Consider the following 27,653-nt stretch of genomic DNA (forward strand, 5'->3'; position numbering starts at 1 on the left):
CCCACGCCTGCTGCCTTCTGTCCACGGCACTGCCCACGCCTGCTGCCTTCTGTCCACGGCACTGCCCACGCCTGCTGCCTTCTGTCCACGGCACTGCCCACGCCTGCTGCCTTCTGTCCACGGCACTGCCCACGCCTGCTGCCTTCTGTCCACGGCACTGCCCACGCCTGCTGCCTTCTGTCCACAGTACTACCCATGCCTGCTGCCTTCTGTCCACGGCACTGCCCACGCCTGCTGCATTCTACCTGCACTACCACTGCATGTCGCATCTGCCCACTGCACCGCCCACCAAGCCTTCTACCCCCTCCAGCCCTCCACCCCTTTTATCCCTCCCTCTACCTCCTTTCTCGCTCCCCAACACCCCTCCCTTCCTGTCTACCCCCACGGGGCAACAGGCACCCAGGACCTGCAGTGGTCCCTGCCTGCATCTCACCCCAGCCTCCTCATCTGTACCCCGGGAACTAGAGGTAGGTGGTCTGTGGGTCTGGGCGGGGGTGAGGACTCACGCCTGAGTGGCACTGTGACCGCAGTCCCGTTCTCAGGTCCCGCGTGGGCGAAGATGCGGCCACTTTGGTTCCTTCCCAGCTCTCGGGGACGCTGCTGCCTCTCTGGGCCCCGGTTGAGTCACCCGTGGCGGCTGGGGTGGACACCAGCTCCGAGCTGAACCGGTTCAGGAAGTCCAGGTACTTGAGCCTGCCCTTGGCATTGACGGGCATCTCGCCCCAGAGCCTGTCAAACTGGAGGGGAAGCAGGTACGTGAGTGGCCAGGAGGGGAGGTGGGACCCAGGGATGGGGCCCAAGGTGTCAGACACACACACACCCCGCGGGGCTCCCCATGGGGCAGAAGCCTCTGGAAGACTGGGAAGGCAAAGCGAGAGGATTATTCATGGCTTCCGCCTGACACTTCTTGATTGGATTGGGTCCTGTGTGAGCTGTTTCAGGACAGGAAATCATGTCATTAGCCACAGCGAGGGCTCAGGAGCCGCAACGTGGACACTGCAGGAGGAGATGAGAACCTACCCTGGCCCACATTTGCCCTGCGTGGGGTGGGGTGGGGGTTCCCAGATCCGCGCCTCTCATCCCTGGGGTGCACCTACACCCTGCCAGTGGCTCTCCAGCTCACACAGCCCACAGCCATGTGATTGTTTATTTCACCCTCAGGCAAAACAAAAAACAAAAACACATCTATGTTGCTAGATGAGAAGGCAAGCCCAGGAGGTGTCTATGGGCTCGGCATGGTGGCTGTGAGGCCAGAACTGTGGCATGGATGGGGCTGGGGACTTGGGGTGTCCCTGGTGGGCTGCTCTGGGCCATCGCAAGTCCAGGAGAATGGGGACTGGCTTCCCCTTTGACTCCATGTAGTTCTTTGACAAAATGGGGTCCAGTCCCAGGCCCTGCTGCCAGGATGATGGGGGTGGGGCAGACAGAGGACCTACCCTCAACCGTATCTTTCCATGGGGCCCTCTGGGACCCCTCCTGAGTGGCAAACCCCACATCTGCCAAGCTTCCTTGGAAATTCTGGGCTCTCAGTGAAGTGTGCTGTTCCTTGAAGATCCCCCATGAAGCTGCTGGGTCACCCACAGGCCAGGCAACTCAGGGAAGGAGTGCTGGGACCCCTTGACCTGGAACACCACATCCCGCAGGCTCCTGTGCACCCATCTGTCACCATCTCTGTGGTCACTCTTGGCAAGCGGGGTGACTGACCTCCCAAACTCCTCCTCCTCAGGGCCTCAGCCCCATCTCAGCCACCGGGGCTGAGACTGCATCTGAGTCTCCCACAAGAGTAGCAGCGAGCCACACCCTGGGACCATCTGCGGCTCACTCCCAGCTGGAAGCTGGGTTGGAAGTAGGGTCAGGACTGGTACACATGCACTCCCCTGCATCAAATGCCAGTCCCAATAAGTGCCCTTTAAAACATACTTTTAGGGGCTGGTGTGGTAGCGTATAATAGGCTAATAACCTGACTGTGGTACTGGCAACCCATATGGGTGCTGCATGTACTTTCAGTCCAGATCCCTGCTTATGGCCCTGGAGAGCAGTGGAGGACGGCCCAAGTCCTTGGCCCTGCACCCGCGGGGCAGACCTGGAGGAAGCTCCTGGTTTCTAGTGTTAGGCTGACCCAGCTCTGACCAGAGCAGCCACTTGGGAAGTGAACTGGCAGATGGAGGATCTCTCTGTCTTTGCTTCCCTATGTAATCCTTTCGATTAAAATGAGTCTTAAACGCACACTTGTGTACACACACACACTCACACCTTTAAAATGCTTTGTAGAGTCCACCAGAAGTACAGGAGACCATCACAGGCCAGACAAGCTATTAACTTTAGCAGGCGGGGGACACACTCATGGAGGCCCGCCCAGGGGGTGGCCACTGGACCTGGCAGCGAGGGTACAGTAAATACACCAGTGTCGCACACTGGGGCCGGGTGTCTGCCCCACTCCAGCTAACGATTCCACCCTGCTGCTTACGTGTCCTGGGAGGCTGCAGGTGCTGGCTCAGGTACCTGGTGCCCTGCACCCCACATGGGAGAACTGGATGGGGTAGGAGGGTCCTGGCTCCTGGCCCTGGTTTTGTTCTCAGTACCAGCCACTGTGAGCATCTGGGGAATGGGCTAATGATGGAAGATCTGTCTCCCTTTGTCTCTCTCTCTCTGTAACTGCCTTTCAAACAAATAAATGAATCTTAAAAATAAAGAACAAAAAGCAATGTATAAAATACAGTAGTGGATATTAATAAACATGCAGCAAAGGTCAGAATCAGCAGATCTGAAATGGCAGGTGAACAGAATTCCTTGAAATTAAAATAAACCCACCTGAACACTCAAAAGACTAAAACAATCGATATATAGATTAAACAAAGCCCTACACACAGCTGAGCGAGATGGTGAACCTGAAGATGGTCCCTGCTCCCAGGAGAGGCTGTGGGCATACATGCCTGGGGCACCTGGGGCATCTCATGGGACGCCAAGGAAAGACATGGCCCTGCAAGCACTGTCCGTGGAAGCCAGAGGATGTTAGGATGGCACTGCTAATGTGCCAGGAAGAAACCGCTGCCAACTTACAGTCCCATGCAGAAAAATACCTTTCTTAAACCATCACAGAACAAGAACCAGGGCTTTCTGAGAGGGAAAAGCTTAGGTGGTTTATCACTAATAGACTGCGGCTGAGGAATATCCTTCACGGAGAAAGAGATTCTAGGAGACAAACCCAAAGGGTAAGGAATGACACCACTCATACATGGCAAACCAGTCCAGGGTCTGAGACGGATGCTCAAGAAATCCAAAAAAGGGATTTTAAAATGCAAAAAGTTGTTAGGGAGAAAACACAATAGTGCCTCACAGAATTAATGCACATGAGCAATAACAATAAATATAAATGAGCCAAATATCCACATCAAAGGCAAGTAGCATTAGGTTGGATTTGTAAAAATCTCATTACATGGCTGTTTAGAACAATTCATTCAAAAACATGTTACAGAAAGGCCAAAGATTTTTTTTTTAAGTTGGCAGTAAACAGAATAAATTAGAAATCTGGGAATTGTTAAACTAACCTTAAGTACAGACATTGAGCCAAAAACTATATTGCATGCATAAAGAAGGAAATTACAAAGTTTTAAAAGGCTCAATTTACTAGGAGAATATAAGAGGTTAAATATGCATGCACTTTAAGATCTTGAAAAAAATGGGCAATGAAAATGGACAAGATTTCCAAACAACGTGGAATCTACCATCAGAGTGGGAAATTGCAGCCTCTTGGCAACTGGCAGACCAGGCAGACAAGAAGACAGTCTCTGGGGACGGCCCTGTCACACTGATTCTAATCACTGCACATGGAGCTCCTCACCTGACAGCCACAACCACAGGGTGTGCACATTCCACACGCCAGAGACGACATGGATATAAAAACAACACACCGGATGGCAAATGTTCCCAAGAACTGGCACGACTTAACTATGATCACATCACGCTGCTTCGGATGCTCATAATGGAAAAGGAAGAAAAGCTGAAGTGAAGCGCCTGTGGTCACCTTAAACCACGGCAGGAGGGACGGGGTGGAGAGCAGGAATTAGCTACATGCTGGTGCCATAGGTCCATGGCCTGACTGCCCAGTGCTTCTGGAAGGGGAACCCTGAGGTTCCCGAGACAGTGGCACGCCTGTGCCTGTGCCTGCCAGCTGGCTCCGGCTCCACCGGTGCTGGGCTTCAGTGGCCAGCTCCAGCGGAGTGAGGCCAGCTTTGGAGGGGAAAGGGCGACACAGCCACCCCGGCATGTGCAGGGAGCCCCTGGGACCAGGCCTGCCCAGGACTAGAGGAAGTAGATGGGGCTACTTTGGTAGGATTCGGATGTTTTCTTGAATTACTACTAGTACTACTATTATTTTTTCTGAACTCCTATTGCCCAGAAATGAGTCACTAAGTGGTGGGAGGTTGGAGGGGGTGGGGTATGGTGGGAATGATCAGAATCCCATCATGGAAGGTCCCCTGAGGCCACAGAGGCCTAGGCCAGCAGGTTGTCAGGGCTTTCAGGCTAAGAAAGAGTCAAGTTCTTTTCAGCAGAGGGAGGGTGGGGAAGGAGACTCAGGGAGCTCCAGCTTGGGAGGGAGAAGGACCTTTAATGGGGAGGGTCTCAGGAGGGGCTGTGTTAAGAGGTCTCGGCGAGGGCATGACCCTGGCTTGGAGCAATGGCCCAGGGCACAGGAAGGTGCCACGAGAATCCCAGAAAGTGCAAGGAGAAGGGGACGGAGCCCGGCCAGCACCTTCCAGTGGTCACCTTCCCTGCCCGGGGGTGGGGAGAGGCTGGCCACCCGGCTGGGTCATACAAGCCCCGCCCAAGAGAAGCAGAGGCAGAGGGACAGCTGGAGTTGAGTTTAAGTGGATTTTCAAAGTACAAGTGACACCATTTGTACTCGGATAGGCAGGCAATTCCAAGTTTCTGCCTCAACAGTCAAGATTTCCATACCACAAAACAGATAAAACTGCCAGCAGTTTGCAGTAGAGAGCTATCGTAAGCCTCTCCTGCTTGGGGAGCAGTGGGTGGGGGCTGCCCTCAGGTCCTGCCTGGACCCAGGGACCGGCCCATTGTGCGCCTCACCCGTGGGTTCCACCTGGGCCCGGGGACCCATCGTGCACCTCACCTGCTCGTCCGTCAGGATCTGGATGTGACGAGTGCACACAGCCCGGAACTCATCCCTGGAGACGGTGCTGGTCTTCATGGTGTCAAAGTTCTCAAACTCCTGGGTGATGGCATGGACGTGGGCAGCCACCGCTTTGTGGAGCCGCACCAGGGTCTCTCTGATGGCCGGGTCCTTTGGGACGGGTGGTGGTGGGCCTTTGGGCATCTTCTCTGCCCACTCATCAGCCGTCTGCATGAAACACAATGGATCAATCCATCGAAGACGTGACCAACATGGATTCCTTTTGGCCCCAGGACCATTGTACAGAGAGCCCCACTTGATGAGACCAGGAGACAAACGTGCCATGACACACAGCAGCAAACCTAAAGGATCCCAAGTAACATACACTGACAGAACCAACGGGATCCCAAATTGCAGATGCACACACACACGATAAAATCTACAGGAGCCACCAGCAGGTCAAACAGGGCTGACAGAAGCTGTCCCTGGCCACAGGGCTGGTCTTACTGGGGCAGGGCAGTGCCTCTGAGGGGTGGGGCTGCTCAACAGGAGCCAGGTCCTGAGGAGGGCGTGCTGTGGACTCTCCTCTGTGTATCCCCCAATGGCATGGTGCCTGGGCCTGCTGACAGAGTTCCAGCACCAGTTAAGCCAGGTTGCTTGCAGCAGATGGGGTATGGAAGGGGTTTTTTGATGGGGGTCCTGCTGCTGGTTCAGCAGTCCTGAGCCTGGCATTTTCTGAGACCGACAGGGCTGAATTCTGGCGAGTTTAGACAGGTATCCTCTAACCTCTCCCAACACAAACTAGCTGATTCCAGGCCCTATGGTGTTGTCCATGGTGCTGAAACGTCCAGTGAGGGACCAGCACCTCGGCTGGGGCTTAGGGGCTTCCTGGGGTAAGGAGGAAGTGGCCTGCATAAACAGGGGTCCTTCAGGTGGGATGCTTGTGAAAAGCAGAGCTGGGAGGGACCCAAGGCAACCACACTCCAGCTTCAGTGCCTGCTGGTGATCAGACCAGCACACCAGGAACAGAAAGCAAGGAAAAGTCGTTCTGAAAATAATGAAGGGTTCCGAGTTTATCCTGGGGCTAGGCAGGCAGGGGGTGCAGGGGAGACTGAAATCCAGGCCTGTGAGACTGGGGGCTCAAGGGATGAAGTTGGTGGGAGGTAGCTGAGTCCCGAGACCCCTGCAAAGCCGGGGGAGAGGGTGGGGCTGCAGCTAAAGCCGGGTCTGAGGTCCCCACATCTTCAGGTCACCTCCTGGCACGTGAGAAGGGACGAGGGACTCTGTGACAGCCTCAGGGGACAGGCAACATGGGCATTCAGGAGTGACGGTGTTCCAGAGATGCCCTGTATCTCTCAGAACTTCTGGAATGTGCTGGTGGCTCTGGTCACCTCACTTCCTGTTCTGCCACATCTCTCCCTCCAGCCCTCAACTTCCCGCTGGACCACAATGGACGGGCAGTGCAGTCTGTGTACTCTATGAGTCTGCGGCAGACACTGGATGCTGCTGGGAGCACCCTAGGGATACACCGACCCCAGACCAGACATCAGCCCACCATCGCAGCGGCCACACCCAGCTTAAAGGGACCATCTGCAAGGTGGATAGAAAGGTGATGTTCCTGAGATGTGTCATGCATTTTTCTAGAATCCAAACAGCTGGAAATGCGCTTGGCAGGACCAAGTCCCTCCCACCCGCCCCCGGGCCTGGGCCGCCATCAAGCAGTCCTTAAGGGATAGAGGAATAGAGCAGAATATTCCAGAAAGAGAATCATCAGGTCCCAAATCCACTGTGTATTATGATGAAGAAAATATACTGGAAGAAAAATAGAGGGCAGTGATGTGTCATAGCACGCTAAACTTGTGCCAGTGATGCCAGCACCCCATGTGGGCTTGAGCTGGTGTCCAGTCTGCTCCACTTCTGATCCAGCTCCCTGCCAATGTGTCTGGGAAGGCACTGGCATTATGTCCCAAATGCTTGGAACTCTGCACCCACGCAGGAGACCTGGAAGAAGCTCCTGGCACTAGTCTGGCCATCCTGAGCCATTATATCCATTTAGGGAGTGAAACTGCAGACAGAAGATCTCTGTTTCTGTCTCTAACTCTGCCTTTGGAATAAATACACCTTTCATTAAGAAAAAGAAAAACTGAAATAATTTATGGTCTTTGGTGCAAAAATTCCACACTACAATCCGAGGATTGTTTATTAGGTCTTAGGATGACACTGGGCAGAGTAATGCAGCCATTTTGACTGACAATAGAACAGAACAGAACGGAACAGAACAGAACGGAATGGAACGGAACAATAGAACAGAACAGAATGGAACGGAACAGAACAGAACGGAATGGAACGGAATGGTGTGGAACGTATAAACCATATAGAGATAAAACACCCTAAGCCTGAGTCTCAACCAGAGACTCTGAAAACCTCAAGTGAAACAGGGAAACTATTAAAATACTGAAAGCAGGTACAAAATGGGCTGCCACCCCTGTTGGCCACGTTGCTACAGAATCTGATTTTAAAAAATAAAGCCAGAAATTGGAACAATCCCACTGCTGAAAGCAAACATTTGCTCTCACTCGAGGGTACGACTGTATAACCAGCACATCTTGGGGAGCTGCTTCCAGACGGCACCCAGGTCCAGCATCAAAATCTAAGAGAGCAGCACAAACCTTCCACCCGAGCCAGATGCTGTGAAATACACCCACCCACAGGAACGATGACTCTACCAGACGCCAGGGGATACGGCCCATACGCACGGTACATCTATACACAGAAATCTATATATATCTTATTACAGTTATTAAAACAAGGCTGGGATGAACTGGAGACACAGGGTATGTTCTAGGATACAAAGACTTAATTTCAAAAGATTAAACCTCTCTCCGGTTATAATAAAACTCCAATAAAGAAAACCTCAGTAGATATTCAGGGGGATTGCTAGGTGCAGCGATATTAACACTGACACTGAAAATCCAAGTGAGAGAAGGGCTCTGACCCGCCCCACCCCCAGATGCTAAAACTTGCCAGAGACATAGCCCAAGATGTGGCACGGTCGAGGTTGTGGAGCTGGGGTCGGAAGCAGACACGAGCCCAGGGAGGTGGCTACGTGGCCTCTCCCATGGCCAGGCCATGATGCCATGGGGCCTGTGTCATGGAAGCATGAGGGCCATTGTGGCCAAGCTGCGACATCATTGGGCCTGCCCTGTGACATCATCGGATCTGCATGCCACAGCACCAAGGAGGTGTAAAGGGGCGCCATGTTCGATATAAACACCACCACACCTGGGTGGTGCCTGCATGCCAAGAGCCGTCCTCCTGCTCCACACTTTCTGACCCCCCCAATACTGGGGAGGGGGCTCTGTCCTCACCTTCTCTTTCACCGCCACCTCTTTACAGCTCTCCCAGCTCTCCCAGCTCCCACCCCAGGCAGTCTCTCTGATGAGATGCAGACGAAGCTCCCCTGAGGCTGTCTGGGACCCGCAGCATTGGAGACAGCCTCGTGGTGGCCCTTGGAGGTTACCTAGCCCCCTGCTGAGATGCAGAAGAGCGAGCAGTATAGGATGTGTGTGGCTCCACGGATGGGAATGTAGGGACGAGGCTCAGAACCACAGGCTTTCCTGCCTAGCCTAAGCCCAGGCTGCAGCTTGCACACAAAGGGAGAGCTAAGCCAGCTACGCCAGGCTGGGGTGGGGTGAGGTCCGTCCCTGCCCACTGAAAGTGGCCCACGGATGGTTGCACCCACGCAGTTCTTTTCAGCCGGCTGGTGGACAGCAGCGCTTTGCCACCATGTCACACATCACATCCTAGACAACTTCTGCAGTCGAGAGGGGAGGGCGTGTGTGAGCGGAGGCAGTGGTGGAGAGAGGCAGGCAGGCGGGTACCACACACACACTGCCCTGCCAGTGAAGGCACCCAAGCCCTCACGCCCTCAGCTCTAGAGGTCCCCTATATGTGAGAGACCCAGGGCCTTTCCCTACCCTTGACCTTGGATTTGGTCAATGTCTGCTGTCAAAGTACACACATGCCCTGACACATAGTGCCCCAAAACTCTCATGCAATGAGCACCTCAGTTGGTCGGGCCTCTTCTGAGGGGCTGCCCTGGCGACTGCTGGGTGTCATGAGGCCAGGTTGCACCACATGACCTGGCCTGTGAGGAAAGCCAATCTCAAAATCCAAACCCTGGCTCCAAAGCCCCTGACCCCCCATGGTAGCGTCAGGCTCAAACACCATTGCGTGAAAGCATCCTGAGCTGTCTACAGGACGTGCCCAGGAAGCTGGATATGCCTGCACATCTGGGCTAGCCCTCCCGCCGCAGTGGCCATGAGACAGGTCTGGGGAGGAAAGCAGAGAGGTGTGGAGTGGAGAGGTGCCGGCCAGGCCACCAGAGCTGCCCGGCTGTCCCATGGGTAGAGAGCTGGCTACCTGCTTCTGTCCTCGCCCCTGTGGATCCAGGCTTGCATGTTACACAGCAGCAGTCACTACCGCATGCTGTGCTGTGCTGCGCCGAGGGGTACCAGCTGCTTCTCTGACCCGTGAGCAGCGGAAGGGGAGGAGTCACTGAGTTCCTCCTTGGGGGACGAGGTCCTGTCCACCTGCGGATCACTCAGACGCACCTGTGTGTGAACGCAGCACAACCAGTGGGCACATGGTGTGAGTCACCCCCAAATTCTGTGTTGATAGTCCCTGGGAGACCAGGACAGACGCTGCTGAGCAGGTGGCAGGATACCCAACGTCCGAGCGCCCTCCCCTCAGTGAACCCCCTGGACAGCCCGCAGGATGCCTGAGTGCCCTCCCCTCAGTGAACCCTCTGGAGAGCCTGCAGGATGCCTGAGTGCCCTCCCCTCAGTGAACCCCCTGGGCAGCCTGCAGGATGCCCGAACGCCCTCCCCTCAGTGAACCCCCTGGACAGCCTGCAGGATGCCGGAACGCCCTCCCCTCAGCGAACCCCTTGGGCAGCCTGCAGGATGCCTGAGTGCCCTCCCCTCAGTGAACCCCCTGGACAGCCTGCAGGACGCCCGAGCGCCCTCCCCTCAGTGAACCCATTGGGCAATTACCATGAGGAATTGAAAAACTGCTTCCCTGGATCAAATATTATGATTAGCAAAGAAATTAATTGTACTGTATCTCCATTTGTATTTACAGTGAATAAATGAATGCTAAAAATAACAACAGTAGTAAAACTGCCTGTCAAAAAAGATACATCTAAAAACCCTGAGGAAATTAAAGCGGAGGCCCTGAATGTGTGTGTGTGGGAAGGGGGTGCTAAGTGTGCCAGGCCTCCATGGCGGGCTCTGAGGGCTCACGCTGCCACGCACCCAGCTGTGGGCACAGTCTCTGGGTTGGTATGGAGAATCTGGCATGTGGCTTGCCCGGGGAGGCAGCTGCTCCAAGACCCCAGAGGTGCAGCTAGCTCTCTGGGGAGCGCGGAGGACACCTGCTTACAACCACACGAGGGCTCCTGACTGCGGCCCCCTGTGCTCAAGGTGCTGTCCCAGGCGGCAGCAACAGCACAGCAATCACCCCCAGCTTCCACCCTGGAGAAGCTGCTGGTCTGGGACGCCTACAGGGTGGAGGCGAGGAGAGAGAAGCCCAGTTGCCTGCCAGACGCCATCCCCGCCCTGACATGGGCTCTGGTCCTGCCTGAGGTAGGGTGCAGGCCCAGTGCCCCAGGAAGCCCCTTGCCCGGCACCTGCCTGGGCTGCCACTCTACCACCTTCCTCCAGACGCATCGCAGCATTCACCAGGGCTCTGGGCAAGAGTCCAGGAAACATCCGATTCCCAAATCCTCCAGAAGCAGAGAAATAAAAGGAGAGCACCCAGCCGCCCTTTCACCCCTTTACTGCCAGGTGATGCCGTCTGTAAAATGACCCAAGGGACTGCTTCGATAACTACACCACAAATCACAGCACTACTGAGCCCCCGACTCGCAGCTAGGGCAGTGGGCTGGAGCGGGGAGCGCAGACGCCGTATGTGCCATGGAAGGCCCCGTGCCTGGCTCCAGGTGTGGCAGCCACGTCTGAAGGGGCTGCTAGGAAGCTCAGCAGCCTCCTAGCTGCAAAGTGCCTGGAGCTAGGCGCAGCTTGTGGCGGCCTCTCTGCGGCCAACATCTGCCTGGCCATAAAGGACAAGCAGAGGCGGCTGGCTCCTTCCTTTTAGCACATTGGCTTGGACCACTCAAACCTGGGCTTTGGCGCTGGCAGAGGTGCAATCCCCTTGCTCTAAACAGTCACCAGGGCTGTCTTGAGTGCCCAGCAGAGCTCGAGGTGTCCCTCAGGCCTCGCCCAGTCCCAAAGGCCCACAGAACAGCAGGCGGCAAGCACTGCCATAAGCAGGTTGGCAAGGGGTGACCGGGATCTAGGACCCTGGAAACCACAGGGAGCGGATGTGGCTTTTGTGGCCATTAGGAGTGGGAGTAAATAGCAGTGGCGACAATCTTGGGGTGATGTACCCCGTGGACTGCCCATGATCTTGGAGCCCTGGTCTCCCCCTTTCTCCACCATGGGTATTAAGAACACACACATGCGCGCTGTTGTACCCACCACAGGAGAGAAGAAAAATGGAAACGCCGGTGGCCACCAACATACACATGGCGCTGGTGAGCGATGACAGACACGAGGTGTGCCCGAGAAACGATGTTCTTTGGTTCTCTCAGCAGAGAAGCCCCCTGCGAGTCCCTTAACGCTGAGCTCAGTGGCTCCATGGGCCACGCGTGCATCACGCACACCCAGCACACGCATGTTTTGCTGGTCCTCGGCCTGCAGAGCGCGATAAAGGAATCGCTGTGCCTTGAAGAAGATGTCTCCTTGCAGAACACCATCATCTCTATGGCGATGAAGTGCAGGGATTCTCCAGGCCCGTTTCTGCTCTGTTTTCTCAAAAACCTCCTCTCGCTCGGAGCGGTCTCTTTCCATTCAGGGAGGACACGGAGATTTGTGCTTCAAGATGTCAGACACGCGGAAACGGGAGTGACTGTCTCAACATGTGGCGATATTCTCTGTACCAGCAGAGTGCCCTGCATGCACAACATTGCTTCCAAGTGCAGCACGGTTTGCTGAGGACACGAGCGTGGACACTGCCTCTGCCCGTGGGCAGGGGACCCCACCGCTCGGGAGTGGTGCTCTCCTTCCTCCATCTGCCAGGCAGCACTTCTGTCTCAGTCTCGTTCCTCCCTTTCTGCTGTACAGGTGTTTCTCACCTGGGACCAGGGGTGTGTGATGGGTTGCAGGTGCTGTGGGCAAACGCCCCACTCCCTAGAAGACCATGGTCACACTGACTTCCCCAACGGCTCTTAACTCTCTGTGCCCCCAAGACCAGTCCTCAGACCCCAGTGTGGTGCACCCAGGGATCTCCTGAGGCTCAGGGAAGCTCTGGAGCCTCCCCACAGAGAGGAATCCCCATGCCTGAAGACAGCAAGCGAGAGTCAGAACGCAGTGCCCAGCCCGCAGTGCCCAGCCTGCAGCACCTGCTGTGAGCTGAGCTCCATCACTTTCTCACGATGGGGCGTGGCCATCTGGGACGCAGAAGCAGGAGACGTTGGTGAGCACAGACTCGGAAGGGACAGTCCTCTGCCCTCTGTGTCCTTCCAGTCCAGTCAGGGACTTGGACCTGGCCTGGGCCACAATCCTCCCTGCCCAAGAACACAGCCGGTTTGGCCAGGGATGGGGCCCGGCACGCCTCCTGTGCCCGGAGAGGCCTGGCCATCTGAATGACACCATGGTAGTTTCCCATTGAGTGTTAAGGTGATGCACAAATGTTCCAGTTGTTTGTCACTTCTTTTCCAATAGAGAGACTCCACCAAAAAACAGAGTGCAGATGTCTACACCACGAGGGGCTGGTGCTGGGACACAATGAGCGGACGAAGCCACATTGTGACAGGGCGCAGGCCCAGCTGCTCCGTTCCCAAGCTCCCCACTAATGTGACTGGAAAGGAAGTGGAAGTGGCTCAAGAGTTCAGGCCTTCAGGGGCTGTCTCAACCAGCTAATTCTCCACCTTGCAGTGGCAGCATCCTGTAAGGGTGCTGATTCGTGTCCTCACTGCTCCACTTCCTATCCAGTTCCCAATTTATGGCCTGAGAAAGAAGTGGGGGATGCCCTGAGTCCTTGTGACCCTGTAGCTGTGTGGAGAGCCAGATGAGGCTCCTGGCTCCCGGCTTTAGCTCGGCTCAGCTCTGGCCATTGTGGCCACTTGGGGAGTGAACTAGCAGATGCAAGAGCTTTCTCTCTGACTCTCCTTCCCTCTGTAAAATCTGCCTTTCCAATAAAAACAAATATTAAAAAATTGGGGCCAATAAGCCCACATGGAAGCCCTGGAGACCTGTCCCAGGCTGAGAGTCGGCTCCACAGTCTTAGGGGATGGGCCACGCCCTCTCCACGGCTACTTGGGGGCCTAAGCTTTTGTTGGTCCATGGCTCAGCCTGCAGTCAATCAATCCAGGGAGGCTGGGCCAAGAATGCCAAGTGGCGAGGAAGACAACAATCAAATGGCCTTGAACCTACAATCCAGCTCCCCACCACTCCAGCTCCCTATGGCCTCTCCATCTTCCTGGCTAGAAACGAGGCTCCTGGGAGGCATCCACTCAGGGTCTGATCAGAGCGGGTCCACACGGCACAATGGAGAGAAGAAAGGGAAGGATCACGTGATGCACAACAAATGAGACCTATGCTCCAGAGAGGGGGGTACCCGGGTCTACTGCAGGACACAGCTAAACCCTCCTCGGCCACGGGGCAGTGAGCAGCACTGAGGACGCACCTGGTGCGGGGGCCACGCACAGTCACTCAGGCTGTGCTGGCAAGCAGCACGAGGGCTGAACAGCTGCAGTCTCCAACTCTTGCCCAACAGCCCACATGTGGTTCACTTTGCTAGGAAAGAGACCGCAGGGGCCTGTGAGGCCCTGGCAAGCCCTGGCTGGAAACACCCCTCGTGTGTTCTGGGCCCGATCCCCAGGGGCCACCCCCGGGCAAGACCAGGGATATGTGCACCACTTTGCTGGGGTCAGCTTTTCCTTCCCGCCCCTCCGACCAGTGCCTCCCAAACACTGGGCAGGGATGACTTCTGCAAACACCAGCTCAAACCCTGCCCCACTAAGTTCATGAAGACTAAGAATGGTGACTTCATGTCATTCAGCCCAACAGGAAAGCAATTATCTGAAAAAACATGCCAAAGGGAAGCTTTCAAAGCTAATAAAACATACTCCTTACTCTGGAGTCTCCCCCACCAGTTATTTTATTTCTTGGTTTATTTCTTTAAGAAAAAAAAAATCCCAAATGTGGGTACAGATTTACATACAAACAGGCAAAAGCCGGGCAGGGCAGAACCTGGCCACTTCAATGACCAGCATCACCGGGACCTTGAAGCTGTTGTAACTCATGCTTGGGAAACCCTGAGCAATAGACAGGTGACAAGGTACACACACACACACACACACGGTGTCATTCCAGCTTGCTTACTGTGACCAGAAAGCGTGACTTGCAATGTGGCACCTGTGCACACACAGCCCCTGGCCCTCGGCCCGGCCCGGTTGCCCGGCTCCTAGCCCACCCGCTCCCTGAGGTTAGCAGTGATAAGCTGCGTGCGGGCCGGGGCGTGGCGGGTGTGCACTAAGAGCAGCCGAGGCCGTGCCCATCGTCCGGGTGTGTTCAAGATGACCGCCTCCCTCGCCTTATTTTCTAGCTGGACTGCAATGAAGATGTTTTCTTTAAAAAATCATCCCAAAGTGCAGTTGTTGACAAGAGTGAGCTGGCGGAAACTCTGGGTGGAAAGCAAGCCAAGTGGGCGCCTGGGAGGAGGGCATGCCTGCCGGGAACAGGAGGCCAGTGGTCACGCCACTGGCCACACTGGCATGGGTCCTGTCTGCAGATCGCCACCCAAGAGACGGGCTTCACGATGGCTTAGACAGATGCAGCGAGGCCCGCAGAGGGACAGGCCTGAAGTGCTCACGGCAAGTGACATGGACAGCAGAGTGCTGAAGGCAGTGTTCAAGACGGTGCCGTTTGTATGAAGTCCACAGAGATGCGACATTCCGGAACACGAATGGTGATCTGACAGAGGCCAAAAAGGCACAGGGTCTAGATGCCCTGACGCGGGCGCTGGACTCCCAGGGTGCACCTACACAGGGTCTGCATGTGGGGTCCTCACCTATCACACGGCGAACAGACGCCCGGGCCTCAGGCAGGGGCTGGCCCTCCATGAGCACTGCACATCCTGCCCTGCACTCACCTCCCAGAATCCCTGCGACAAGTCACAGAGGCCCTGTGACTGTGATGGCCACTGGTCACCGGTCACTCTGTCAGAGCACCGGGAGCTGCAGGAGGGTCCAGCGGCAGTGAGGCTGACCGCATGCCGGCCCATCCTCGTGTGTCAGCCCCACACTGTGGCCCTTCCTGTACAGGCGGGAACTTTGTCACTCAGCACGGCACCCTGTACACGGTGCCGACTGGAGGCTCCAGGGATGGTTGCACCGTGACCGTCACTGTTGCTAAGACACCAGGTATTTGCATTCAGCAGCGAGGGACGGCCCAGGAGCAAGTGGCTCGATCATCCTGGGAGGAAGGTGCCCTGGGCTGGACATCTGCAGGCCAGCCTCCTCCAGGCCGCCCTCACTGCCCTCACGGCCGTTCCCTCTGCACAGCCTCCTGATAGAACCCTGGGAACAGGTGCACCTGCTCCGGGCCCCACCGACCCACAGCCCAGGCCTCCCCACTAAGTGGCTCATGTCCCCAGATGCCGTATGCTCTTCCGGGAGCCAAGGCTGCTTACAACTCATAGCAACCAGACAAGAGTGAGTGCCCATGTCTTTGAAAAATGAGGCAAGGGGCTAGCATGGTGGTAGGGAGGGTAAGGCCTCCGCCTGCGATGATGGTATCCTGTTGAGTGCCTGTTTGCATTCCAGCTGCTCTACTTCCCATCCAGATCCGTGCTAATGTCTGGGAAAGCAGCAGAAGATGGCCCAAGTGCTTGGGGCCCTGCACCTGCGTTGGAGACCTGGAGGAGGCTCCTGGCTCCTGGTGTTGGTCTAGCACACTACTGATCATTGTGGCTATTTGGGGAGTGAGCCAGCGGGTAGAAGACCTCTCTGTCTTTCCATCTCTCTCAGACTCTTTCAAATAAATAAAATAATCTCCAATAAAACAAAATCCTTCCAACAAAGTCAAGGGCACATCTTCCAGCATCCCATGTGGAGATGAACTTCCATCTCTCCTCCAGAGCGAGCAGATGGCGGGAGGTGACTGCCAGGGTGTCTGATGTGGTCCCAACGCACTGGTCATTTGGAAATGCGGGGTCTCGGCTTGGTTCTACCAGAGCAATGCCCGCTGCAGGTTACTCCGTACCCCCTCCAGGCAGGAGCTGAATTTCTCCCAGAGCGACGCCCTTGCACGACCACTCCTTACCTCCTCCAGGAAGGAGCCAAAGTGCTCGAGGAAGTACTTCCAGTGGATGTGGGGCGTCAGGTGGAGCCTCAGCTTCCTCAGCAAGTAGTGGTACTGGCTGTCCGTCAGCTTGGAGCAGAACCCCTTGAGGACGTCCCCGAACTCCATGGCTTTCACAAACCCTGTGTCCTCTGCATCCAGCGCAGCAAAGGCCTAGACAACAGACAAGTAATGACAAGACAGCAGGTGCTGCCTGGCCCATGCACCTGGCGCATTTTCCATACACCGTATTTCTGCTCACATGAGACCCATGTAGGGATGGCCGCGTCGCTGACCAAAGCTACTGTCACCGAGGGACCCACCCAGCTGGCTCCGGGCAGGGTCCGAGAGCCTGGGCACCTGGCAGTGGCCAGACCACAGGCTGCCGTCCTGCCCTGACTCGGGGACAGACCCCTGCTGGTCTCACCCTACACTCCCAGCCCTGGAAGACTCCTCCTCCCCAGAACTCAACGCTGGAGGGGCCGGGGTACCCAGTGCAGAACCAGCAGCTTGCAGTCAAACTGAAAAAGTGCAAAATGTGCTATAAAAAGCAAGCACATTTCCCCCCATCTGTCAGAACAAAACCATTCATTTTTATTGCACTAGATTCGTATCAAGTGGTAGATTAAGATCTTTTTTTTAAAAAAAAAAATAAGAATTTAACATGCCTGCAGACTCCAAACCAAGTTAGCTCGTGGTTAATTTTCATTCAGGGTTAATTGGGCCCACCCTGGGCCCACTGAGGTGGTGGCATTGGCCGTGCATTGGCCCTGGGCAGCTCTGAGCTCTTGGTGGCTTGCAGGAAAAGTGTGTGTGTGTGGAGGGGTGCTGCAGAAGCTGGCCTCTTCAAATATGGGGCTCTGCTATTTTTTTTTTAAGATTTTATTTGAAAGGCAAAAGCAATTTTACAGAGAGAAAGAGCAAGAGAGGGAGAGACAAAGAGATCTCCCATCAATTGATTCACTCCACAGATGGCTGCAGCTGCTGGGGCTGGACATGCGGAGGGCAGTGGCTCAAGCATGTGGACTGTCCTCTGCCCCTTTACCAGGTACATCAGCAGGCAGGTGGATCGTGAGTGGAGCTGGCAGGACTTGAACTGACACCCAGATTGAGCACAGGCGGTGCCTTAACCCTCTGTGCATGGCAGGCTGCAGCACACCTGGCCCCCAGGGCACACCACGACCCTCTCCCACGGAGAGCTGAGACGCACACAGTCCCCAGAGTACACCTCGAGCCCTTCCCCTGGCACATGGTGCCCAGGGCACACTGAGCCTTCCCCTGGCACACGGCCCCCAGGGCACACCACGACCCTCTCCCACGGAGAGTCCTGCCTCCACAGACCCCCACATGCATGGCGTCACTTACACGCACACCTGCAGAGCGCTGTGCACGTATCAGCTGGCGGCTGCGGGAGCCCGAGGAAGACACAAGGGCTGGGACATTTCCCTTACCTGTGACAGGGCTGCCTGGGAGGCACCCACTACTTCCTGGATGTTCCTCACCACCTCCGAGAGGGCCACTGTGGAGAAGTCCAGTGGCTCACCGTGGCCTTTCTCCATGGGTGGCAGCTCTGGCCTCAGCTTGCTGCTCTCCAACGCTCCCAGGAAGTCGGCATGGTTGATAGAATGGTCCTGCCAGCTCACTCCCCAGCTTGTCCCAGGGGAGAGGAACAGCATCTCATTTTATTTGAAAGGCAGACACACGAAGTCTTCCCACCCAGTGCTTCAGTCCCCAGATGGCTGGGCTGGGCCAGGCTGAAGCCAGGAGCCTGCCACTCCAGCCCGGTCTCCCACGTTGGGAGTAGGGCCCCAGCACCTCAGCCACCTTCTGCTGCTCTGACAGGTGCATCCTTGGCAGGAGCAGGCATGAACCAGCACTCTTTGTGGGATGCCAGCATTGCAGGCACTGACTTGAGCCATTAGGCTGTAACGCCACCCCCTACAGTATTAACTCTTATTTTGAAAAATCACTTAGCCATTCAACAAACAGATCTGTTGAGCACAGAAGTAGTGCAGGAGGATGAATAATGTCAAGGAATCATCCCCCGTGCTGTTGGTGTGTCTGGGCCAACGAGCTCCGATACTGGACGAGCCCATACAAGTACTGCAAGTCCTTGAGGTCAAGGCCAGGGCTGCGAGGGGTGACAGGGTCAGCGTGCGCTGGTGGGGCGTCAGGCCGCCACCCTGCCCTGAAGCCCGGTGGGTGTATGGACAGACCACTGACTCACAACTCCGATTGTGCAGGAGACAGGGAGGGGAGGCCTGGCTAACAAATCTGGTCTGGTGCCTGGTCCCATGGGCCCTGGGAGGGTGAAGCAGAAGAGGTGTGGAAGGGGTGGCCACAAGGCCCTTCTTCGGGAACTTGACCAGCCAGGGCCAGAACACAGGTGAGGCCATGGTCATGGCACAAGCTCACGTTTCTGGGACTCAAACACTCGGGGACTGCTCAGCCCAAATTTAGTGTTGGGCATCAGCATGGCCCTACCAAGGGACACGGAGGGAAGGGGACAGTGCACACACTTCCCCCACTGCCTGGCTGCCAACGTGGCACTAACCCACCGTGACGGAATCAGATGCATATGCTAATCTTGGTGGTATTTAGAAATGTCTATTTTGGAGCTGGAGAAAGAATAATCTACATATAATTACAACTGACAGCGACGCTTGCCAGCGAGATGGCTTGGAGGAGAAGCAGCCAGCAGCAGGGCCGTTCTGAGGTCCGGATGCCGTGAAAAGCAGCTCAGCCCACAAAGGCTGGACGGCAAGAGCACACGGACGCGTGCCATGGCTCCTGGGCAGCAGCACTCGGCTGAGCACTCGCCATCCATACTCCCTGGCTTGTTCACCGTGTGTGGGGACTCTCACTCAGCTGGAATGAGGTGACAAGAGCAGGCTCCAGGGGCGGGGCGGGGAGAGCAGAGCAGACACCTTCTCCTTTCCTGTCCCTGCACCCCCGTGCGCCGCAGGGCAGAGTGGTGTGGGCTGCAGGAGGCAGGGCAGCCAGACCAGGAGAGTAGGGTGGGCTCAGGGGCTTCCAGGAGGCAGGGGGGCAGGGGGCAGGGCAATGACAGGAAATGGGGCTGGTAGCTGAGGCCACCTGAAGGCCCATGAGACCCACCTCAGCCTGTCCTCCTGGCCACAGCTACCACCAAGGACTGCCTTCCCCTTTCGGGGGCACTCAGCAGCCCTTCCCTGGCCAGGCTCCAATAACGGGCTGAGCACCTATATTCCCTGACCAACCTGAAGGAAGCACCTGCCAGCCTGGGCAGAGGTCTAAGGCTTCTCCCTGGCCTGCCTGAGCATCAACTGACACAGCTGGAACTGCCACTGCTCCCTCTGCTTGTCGGATCATGCTCCCTGCTCACCCGGCCCCTCCGGACTCCCTTCTTCCTGGCTTCATTCACTCTTGTCCGCGAGGGAGAGTCCCCTTTTGGGCCAGCCCTTGGTGGCGCACACAGAGCTTGTGGCTCCCAGCTGCCAGGGTCTGTTCCATTTGCGTCCCTCACCTGACCATGGGCTTCTTTGTTTGACAGGATAAAGTAAAGCAAGCGATGCAAGAAATGCAGAAGTCCAGGATGAAATGGACCAAGCACAATGTCAAACGAAGGCTGGGCAGCCTCAAGACACGGGCAGGGTCATGCACGCCGGCGGTTAGGACCCTAGCCCCTAACGGACGCTGGGCAAGGGGGGGCCTTGTGATGGGGTCAGGGTGATTAGGACCTAAGGGCAGAACCCTGGTGAGTGGGGTCCATGTCTTCACAAAGGAGGCTCTGTGAGGTGACACACCAAAGATGGGACCCGAGGTTATCGCTCCCCAGCCCTGAACCTGCTCACACCCCTCGCTGCTGGGTGTCTTGGTATCTGAAACTGTGAGGAAAACAAAAACAGAAACAAAAACAAAACCCGTTGTTGAGGAGTGAGCTGGTTCATGGCACTCGGCCAGGGCAGCCCGAGGGGTCTGACACTGACATGGAGCGATTTCTCAGCCACTGGTTGCATCTATAAAAGAGCAAGTGTCTTTTCAGAAGTAGAAATAGGAATGTACATGGCTATGGAAAGTGGGACGTGAGGGGGAATGGGGAGAGGGTGCAGGAGACCCTGGCACACTTGGCACTCAGACATGTGACTCCCGGATGTACAGCAAGGAAGAGGCTACGTGAGCTGAACACCGACGGCTCGTTAAACAGAAGTCATTCCGGGGCCAACTGTCACCCCGGAATCCACACAGATGGGCACATCCAGATGGCACCTGTGTCTGCCTGCCTGCAGCAGGAACCCTGATGTGGTGGCGACTGTCAGGGCAGCCGTCCCCAACGCCCGTACCAGCACTTGAGACCAAGCGGGCTTATCTGGTCGGGTTGCCAGATTCAGTAAATAGGCAAGAACAGAACACTCAAGGGATATACAGTACAACCAGAACCTCAGTAAGTAATGGTTTTTAAAAAGATTTGAGAGAGAGGGAGGAAGAGAAATCTTCCACCTGCTGGTTTACTCCCCAGAGAGCTGCAACAGCCTGAGCTGGGTTGGTTAAAAGCCAGGAGCTTCTTCTGGGCTGCCTATGTGAGAACATGGAGCCAAGAACTTGAGCCATCCTCTGCTACTTTCCTAGGTGTATTAACATGGAACTGGATCAAAGTGGAGCAGCCAGGAGTCAAAGAGCAGTGCCCACATGGGATGCCAGCACAGTAGGCAGATGATGCCACCATGCCAGTCCCTAAGTTAATGCTTTTAAAAACTACAAATATATTCAGGGACTGGCATTGTGGGCTGGCAGGCTAAGCCTCTGCCTGTGACACCAGCATTGCATATAGGCACCAGAGTTGATGTCCTAGCTGCTCCACTTCCTGTCCAACTCTCCAGTGGCCCAGGAAAGCAGCAAAGGATGGCCCAAGTGCTGGGGATCATGTCCCCAAATGGGAGACCCAAGAGAAACTCCTGGATCCTGGCTTTGAATAAGCTCAATTATGGTCGTTGCAATCATTTGGGGAGTCAACCAACGGATGGAAGATCTCTCCCTTGCTCCTTCTCTCTAACTCTGCCTTTCCAATAAAATAAATAAATAAAAATACAAGTATATCTCAAGTTCTGCATGGGACATACTTACACAAGAAGTTATTATTTACCCCAAGTTTGAACTCCACTGGGAACCCTGTGCTTTGTTTGTAACTCCATCCCTGGTCCATCTGACCAGACCAAGGAAACGCCCTAAGAGCTCATCCCAGTTATCACCCAGTTGTGCCTGGCTGTGCAGGACTTCTAATCTGTTCCTTTGCAAGGAAAGCATCTCATATGAGGCATTGCTAAAGAGCAACATGAATTTAAAAAAAAATACTTTTCTACAATGTCTACTGCTAATATGTTCAGAGTCAAGGGCTTGTGTATCTCTGAAATGAGAACAAGATGTCAAACACACACATACACATACACACACAGCACCTTCAGAAAGCCAAAGTGAGCACTGGCTGTCAGAAAAGTGCTAAGTGTGACAAGAAAAGGACTGCAGCTAAAACGAAGGGCAACTTCCAGGTGCAGAAAAACAAGATTAAACGGCAAAGGTTAAAATATACACACAGGCCAAGGTGGCAGGACATGTGACAACCATCAGAAATAAGAGCTGGGGGTAGGGAGCAGGTGGGGAGGGAGCACCTTTGTGCAGAGTCAAGAAAATCACGGAGATGGAGATCAGAGCACGCGGGAAAGGCAGGGCCTACAAGCTGCTGGCTAGACACTGGAGAGGCGAGATGCGACTTCACCAGCCTTCGGCCTTTGTGTCTAGCCAGCACATGGAGAAGTGAGTTTTTGGGGGAGTCCAGGGTGAGCGTGCATGGGACCCAGGGCAGGTCACAGCTGCACACTGAGCTGGCACAGGGCAGGGATGGGAGGAAACGCCTTAAACCCACATCCTCTCAGACGCCGCTACCTCTAAGGGAGGAACTGGGCACCTGTCCCCTGGGGCTCCCTGGAGGCAATGAGAGTCGGTGGAGGTTGTGGGCCTTGGAAGGGGAACAGGGTGGAAGGAGTAGGGGAGGTGTTGGTTGTGTTTTTCTAAGAAGCCTCACTGTTATTGCAGCCCCCCAAATGCATGAGTAACGTGGGAGAGAAAGCCAGCCTTGAGAAGGACTCTGCTGCTTAGGCACACAGTGGAAGCACAGGCACTTCTCAGCTTGCCTCCCGCTTCGGACAAACCCGCTGCCAGGCAGGCCACTGGGAGGGGACCTGGAGAGGCTGTGCCAGTGTCAGAAGGCTGGTGGCAGACAGACGCTGGAACCAGGTAACCTGCTCTGCGAGAAACACAGAGAGCATCTTCAAAATGCTCCTGGTGCAGATTATTTTAAAAAAAATATATACTGGACTTAAAAAAATGTTACATGAAAACACACCATAGTGTAGGAACCTAAGCCTTGCCTGCAATGCGAGCAGCCCACGTGGACACTGGCTCACGTCCTGGCTGCTCCACTTTGAAACCAGCTCCCTGCTTCTGGCCTGGGACAGCAGCAGCAGATGGCTCCAGTGCACCCGCGTGGGAGACCTGGAGGCAGCTCCTGGATCCTGGCTTCGGATCAGCTCAGCTCCACTGCGGCCGTTTGGGGGATGAGCCAGCAGAGTGGATGATATCTCTTGGGCCTCCTTTTCTCTGTCCCTCTGCTTTTCAACTAAAAATAATTTTTTAAAAAACATCTTTGTTATTTGAGAGGGAGGGAGAAAGGAAGAGCAAGCCAGATCTTTCATCTGGTTGTCTCCCTAAATGCCCATAAAAGCCAGGCCTGGGTCAGAACCCGGAGCCAGGACAGCAGCACAGGTCTCCCCCACGGGCAGCAGGGATGCCCCCTGGAGCCAACACCGAGAGTACGCACCAGCAGGAGCTGATGTCAGGAGCTGGAGCCGGGACTCACCCTCAGGTACCTGACCCGCCCTCTCACCTCCCCCTGTGCGTGTGCAGTGAGGTGTGTGGGGCCCACCTGTCGAGGAGACCGGCCAGCTCCTCCTCCTTGAGCGGGCAGCCACACTCCCGCAGCAGCTTCTGCAGCCTGCACATGGGGATGGAGCCGCTTTTCGACTTGTGCTCTTGGGCGAGAGCTTTGCTGATGTCTTCGTAGTGAGCCAGGAGCTTCTCCCTGGGGAGAGAACCAGTGCAGGCTGCTCAACAGCTGCACGTCAGGGAGGTGAGACAAGAGATCCTCTGAAGCAAGAGACTGGGTGACCACAATGACACAATGAGTGGCAGCTGACAGGAGAACTAATGCTCAAGATGGTTTTCAGCTTTGGTGTAACGCTGACATTAAAACGGATCCCAGGGCCCGGCGCGGTGGTGCAGTGGTTAAGGTCCTCGCCTTGCACGCCCGGGATCCCATATGGGCGCTGGTTCTAATCCCGGCAGTCCCGCTTCCCTTCCAGCTCCCTGCCTGTGGCCTGGGAAAGCAGTGGAGGATGGCCCAAGGCTTTGGGACCCTGTACCCGTGTGGGAGACTTGGAAGAGGCTCCTGGCTTTGGACCGTCATAGCGTCGGCCATTGCGCTCACTTGGGGAGTGAATCATCAGACAGAGGATCTTCCTCTCTGTCTCTCCTCTCTGTAGATCCACCTTTCCAATAAAAATAAAATAAATCTTAAAAAAAAAAGGGATCCCAGAAAAAAAAAACATATCTCATTATTATTTTATTACCAGCATCACCACAGCTCTGGCTTTGTACTAGGGTTGGCACTTCAACAAAGCAGAAATTTAACCACAGTGACAAATACACAGGGAAAATGTACCCTCTCTGTGTCAGCACTTGCTGAGCACCTGCTCTCGGGGGACAGGGCACACCCAGCGTGACAGCGATGGCTCAATTCCACGTGGGAGGTACAGATGGGCACCAGCAGCGCAGGGTGAGCAGAGCTAACCCGGAGGCCTCGGGAGCAGCTGGCTCCAAGGCCATGAGTCGGGGCTGAGGGAGGCGGCAAGCAATGGCCGTGAGATCCCGCCAGCATGGCAGGAGGAGCGCCTGTTAGGAAACAGGCCATTGTCCCGTTGTTGTGACTGGCAGACCAGGAGCTGCACTGTCCTCGCCTCCCCATGGGGCGTGGGCAGCCCCTCCTGGTGGCCACAGGTCAGGATGGCGCTGTGTGGCACAGTCCGCAGAGCCCCTAGCCTTGCCGCGGCTCCTACTCCCAGGATGCACTCGACGGTCTCCACAGATCAGCTTTTCACTTCTAGAAAATTCTGACTTCAGAAAGAGTGCACAGCAATTCAAGAACAAACTGTCTCGCCTTGGCCTGCATGGGACCTGTGGTGGCCTGGGACCCCCCAGCTCAGCCAGGCACCATCACAGCCCCCTGGCGGCATGCTTGTCCAGCACAGGGCTTGAAGCTGGCAGCATGGGAAGAGAGCGTACCACAGTGACTGAGAAGGAATCCTTCAAGGTGGTCACTACCACCTCAGATAGGCCCTCACGGAGGAGCCAGCTCTGGGCAGTGCCTGGCAAAGTCTCTCCCAGAACAGAAAAGCCAGAAACCCCGGAGAGGCGAGAGGGAGGGTCCCAGCCCCTTCTCTTGCCGTCCCCCCATCAGGAATGCCTCACACAACAGCAGAGCGCTGCACACACAAGTGCAAGAACCACCCATGCGTGTGTGCAGCGAGGCCCTGCTGGCTGACACATGTGTCCCCGCATGGTCGCCTGTCACTATCCACTCCGCCCTCACTACACAGGCCATGGACACGTCACAGCAGTCTGAGGGGAGGTGGTATTTTTTTAGATTTATTTTATTTTTATTATTATTTTAAATTGGAAAGTCAGACATACAGAGAGAAGGAGAGACAGAGAAGATCTTCCGTCCGATGATTCATTTCCCAAGTAGCCTCAATGGCTGGAGCTGTGCTGATCTGAAGCCAGGAGCCAGGAACCAGGAGCCTCTTCCAGGTCTCCCATGGGGGTACAGGGTCCCAAGGCTTTGGGCTGTCCTCAGCTTCCTTCCCAGGCCACAAGCAGGGGGCTGGATGGGAGGTGGTGCTGCCAGAATTAGAACTAGCACCACCAGGCGGGGCTGCCCATGCTCTGTGGGGAAGTCGGAGCTTAAGGACAGTGCAGCTCCTGGTCTTGCTATGGTGCCAGGCCCAAGAGATGGATTTTTAATCATGTGAGGCACTCATTGTGGCTCCCACTGGCTCCTGGGCAACAATAATTTCCCTTGCAGAGCACATGTGCATGCAGAGTAAGTGAGGGGCTGGCAGCACAGTGCACGGCACGCCGCCCAGTGGGAAGCTGGCTAGCCGACGCAGAGCTGCTCCAGGGCCATGCCTAGTCCCCATGAGACAGATCCCATGAGGGCACTGGCGGGGTCCCTTGGCCCCTCACCCAGCCTGCCTGCTCAGGCCCGGCTCCAGCACGGAGCTCCAGGGCTGTGCTGGGCCCACAAGGTCACTGACTCCCACACCTCTGCTGTTCTCTCTCTAAATCTAAATTTCAGACTGATGTTAAAAAAGGAGGAGGAGAAGAACCTGGCATGGAAAACAAACCTAAGTTTAAGAAATGATTTTTTAGCAAATAAAACGTTAGGTGCACAAGACTCCTTTCTTTCCACTTTTAAGTTTCAGCATAAACAAGGGAATACAGAATATTCTAGAAACATGGACTCTTTTGGGGCTCCCCCTGAAACACCCGCAACTGCAGAACCGCAAATCTGGGTGTCCCGAGGGCCAAGGTCCTCCACAGGCATCGTCAGCCTGTGGCTTCTGAGAAAGCAGACGTGGGCCAAGCCCCCCGCCTCCGCAGGGGAGAGCCGGGCGTGGCACGCACTGAGGGGGCGGGAGCAGGGTCCCGGCGGCGCCTCGTGGCACGTGGCTCTCCTCGCAAAGCCCACAGGGAGCTTTAGGACTCGTGAGCAGGAGAGAAGCGGAGAGAGCAGTGGGTAACGAGGCCAGCCCTGGGCCCTGTGGCGTATCTGAGCATCCTGCACAGGCATCGCACGGTCTCCCCAGCGCTGTTAGCCCAGGCCTTCGGGCTCTGTGGACATCACCTGTGACGTGGCGTTCCATTGCCTCCCTCTTCAGCCTCATTTGATTATTATGATTCATCGCCTGGGTCCTGGGCAACAACTCACTCCTTCAGTCAGGGCTGGGCAGGCTGGACAGTCTAACAGGCTCTTTGGAATGATCATGGCAGGCCACGGCAGACAGGATCACGTGCAAGCCATGAACTGCTGGGCTACCAAGGGTGGAGACCACAAATCATGTCCCAGCATAAGCTCTTGGCTGGCTTGACACGTGGACATTCCCACTGTGTGCAGAATGGCCTCTGAACCCCGAGCGGGGAGTTCCAATCGGGCCAAGGGAGGAACCAGGCATGGCTGCCCGTTAGTACAGGGTCACCTGTTACATGTGACAGGGTGGGATGTGGGCAAGGCAGGACAAGCTTGCGCCTATCTTGCCACTCTGACGCTCTCACATGGCACCGATTTCTCGGCTCCAGGGCAGTGAGTAAGCGAGGGGAACTTTGCACAGGTTGCTGTGGGGGTTGGGGATGGCAGAGGTATCTCGGGGTACCTTTGCTGCAGGGTGTATGCAGAAGGGGACGGTCTCACGGGACGGCCACTCACCTGGCCGCCCTGGGCTTCTCAGCTTCGCGGGTCTGCTGCAGCTCCCGCATCTCCTCCTGCACCTGCTGGGGCTTGGTGAAATGGCCCATGAAGTTGAAATAATCCTCCGCGAAGGGCCGATGGATGGCGGGTGAATAGGCAACCCCCAACTTCTGCAGGAATTCCTGGTAGGTGATGTGTCCTCTTCCTTCTGTGTCATAGCTTACAGACGAGACAGGACAGAACATAACAATGGCACCAGGAACCAGCGGGGCACGTGGGATCACAGGGGTTTGGAAGGCACCTGTGCTAAAGGGGAGGGGCGGACATGCAGCGTCTCGGGCCTCCCCCACGGCTGCCCTGCCTCTGCACTTTACCAAACGATCTCCAGATCTCCAAACGACCACCTCGAGGACAGCCTGCGTGGGAGGCAGCGGCCGTGGGCAGCTCCCCCGCAGCCACTCGCACACGCCGGAGACGTGCCCTCCAGGACAGGCCACACCTGGGCACCCATGTGCCAGGAGGGAACCTTCGCAAAGACACATTCAGTCTGAGAGCCTGGAAA

General features: G+C 55.8%; 1 protein-coding gene across 1 annotated transcript in view; it reads right to left on the bottom strand.

The window, feature by feature from the left end:
• The window catches only part of EFCAB6 (EF-hand calcium binding domain 6), a 124,016-nt gene that overhangs the window by 5,017 nt on the left and 91,346 nt on the right, over positions 1-27,653 (bottom strand). The window contains exons 21-26 of the mRNA XM_040987251.1: positions 27,110-27,310; positions 23,495-23,650; positions 17,988-18,186; positions 16,519-16,710; positions 5,132-5,359; positions 507-737 (exon numbers count right to left, since the gene is read on the bottom strand). Of these exons, the coding sequence (XP_040843185.1) occupies positions 507-737; positions 5,132-5,359; positions 16,519-16,710; positions 17,988-18,186; positions 23,495-23,650; positions 27,110-27,310 (1,207 nt within the window). The remainder of the gene's footprint in view (positions 1-506; positions 738-5,131; positions 5,360-16,518; positions 16,711-17,987; positions 18,187-23,494; positions 23,651-27,109; positions 27,311-27,653) is intronic.

The sequence above is a fragment of the Ochotona curzoniae genome, unplaced genomic scaffold (assembly GCF_017591425.1).
Source record: "Ochotona curzoniae isolate NIBS_2020 unplaced genomic scaffold, NIBS_Ocur_1.0 contig_1014, whole genome shotgun sequence".
Taxonomy (NCBI): domain Eukaryota; kingdom Metazoa; phylum Chordata; class Mammalia; order Lagomorpha; family Ochotonidae; genus Ochotona; species Ochotona curzoniae.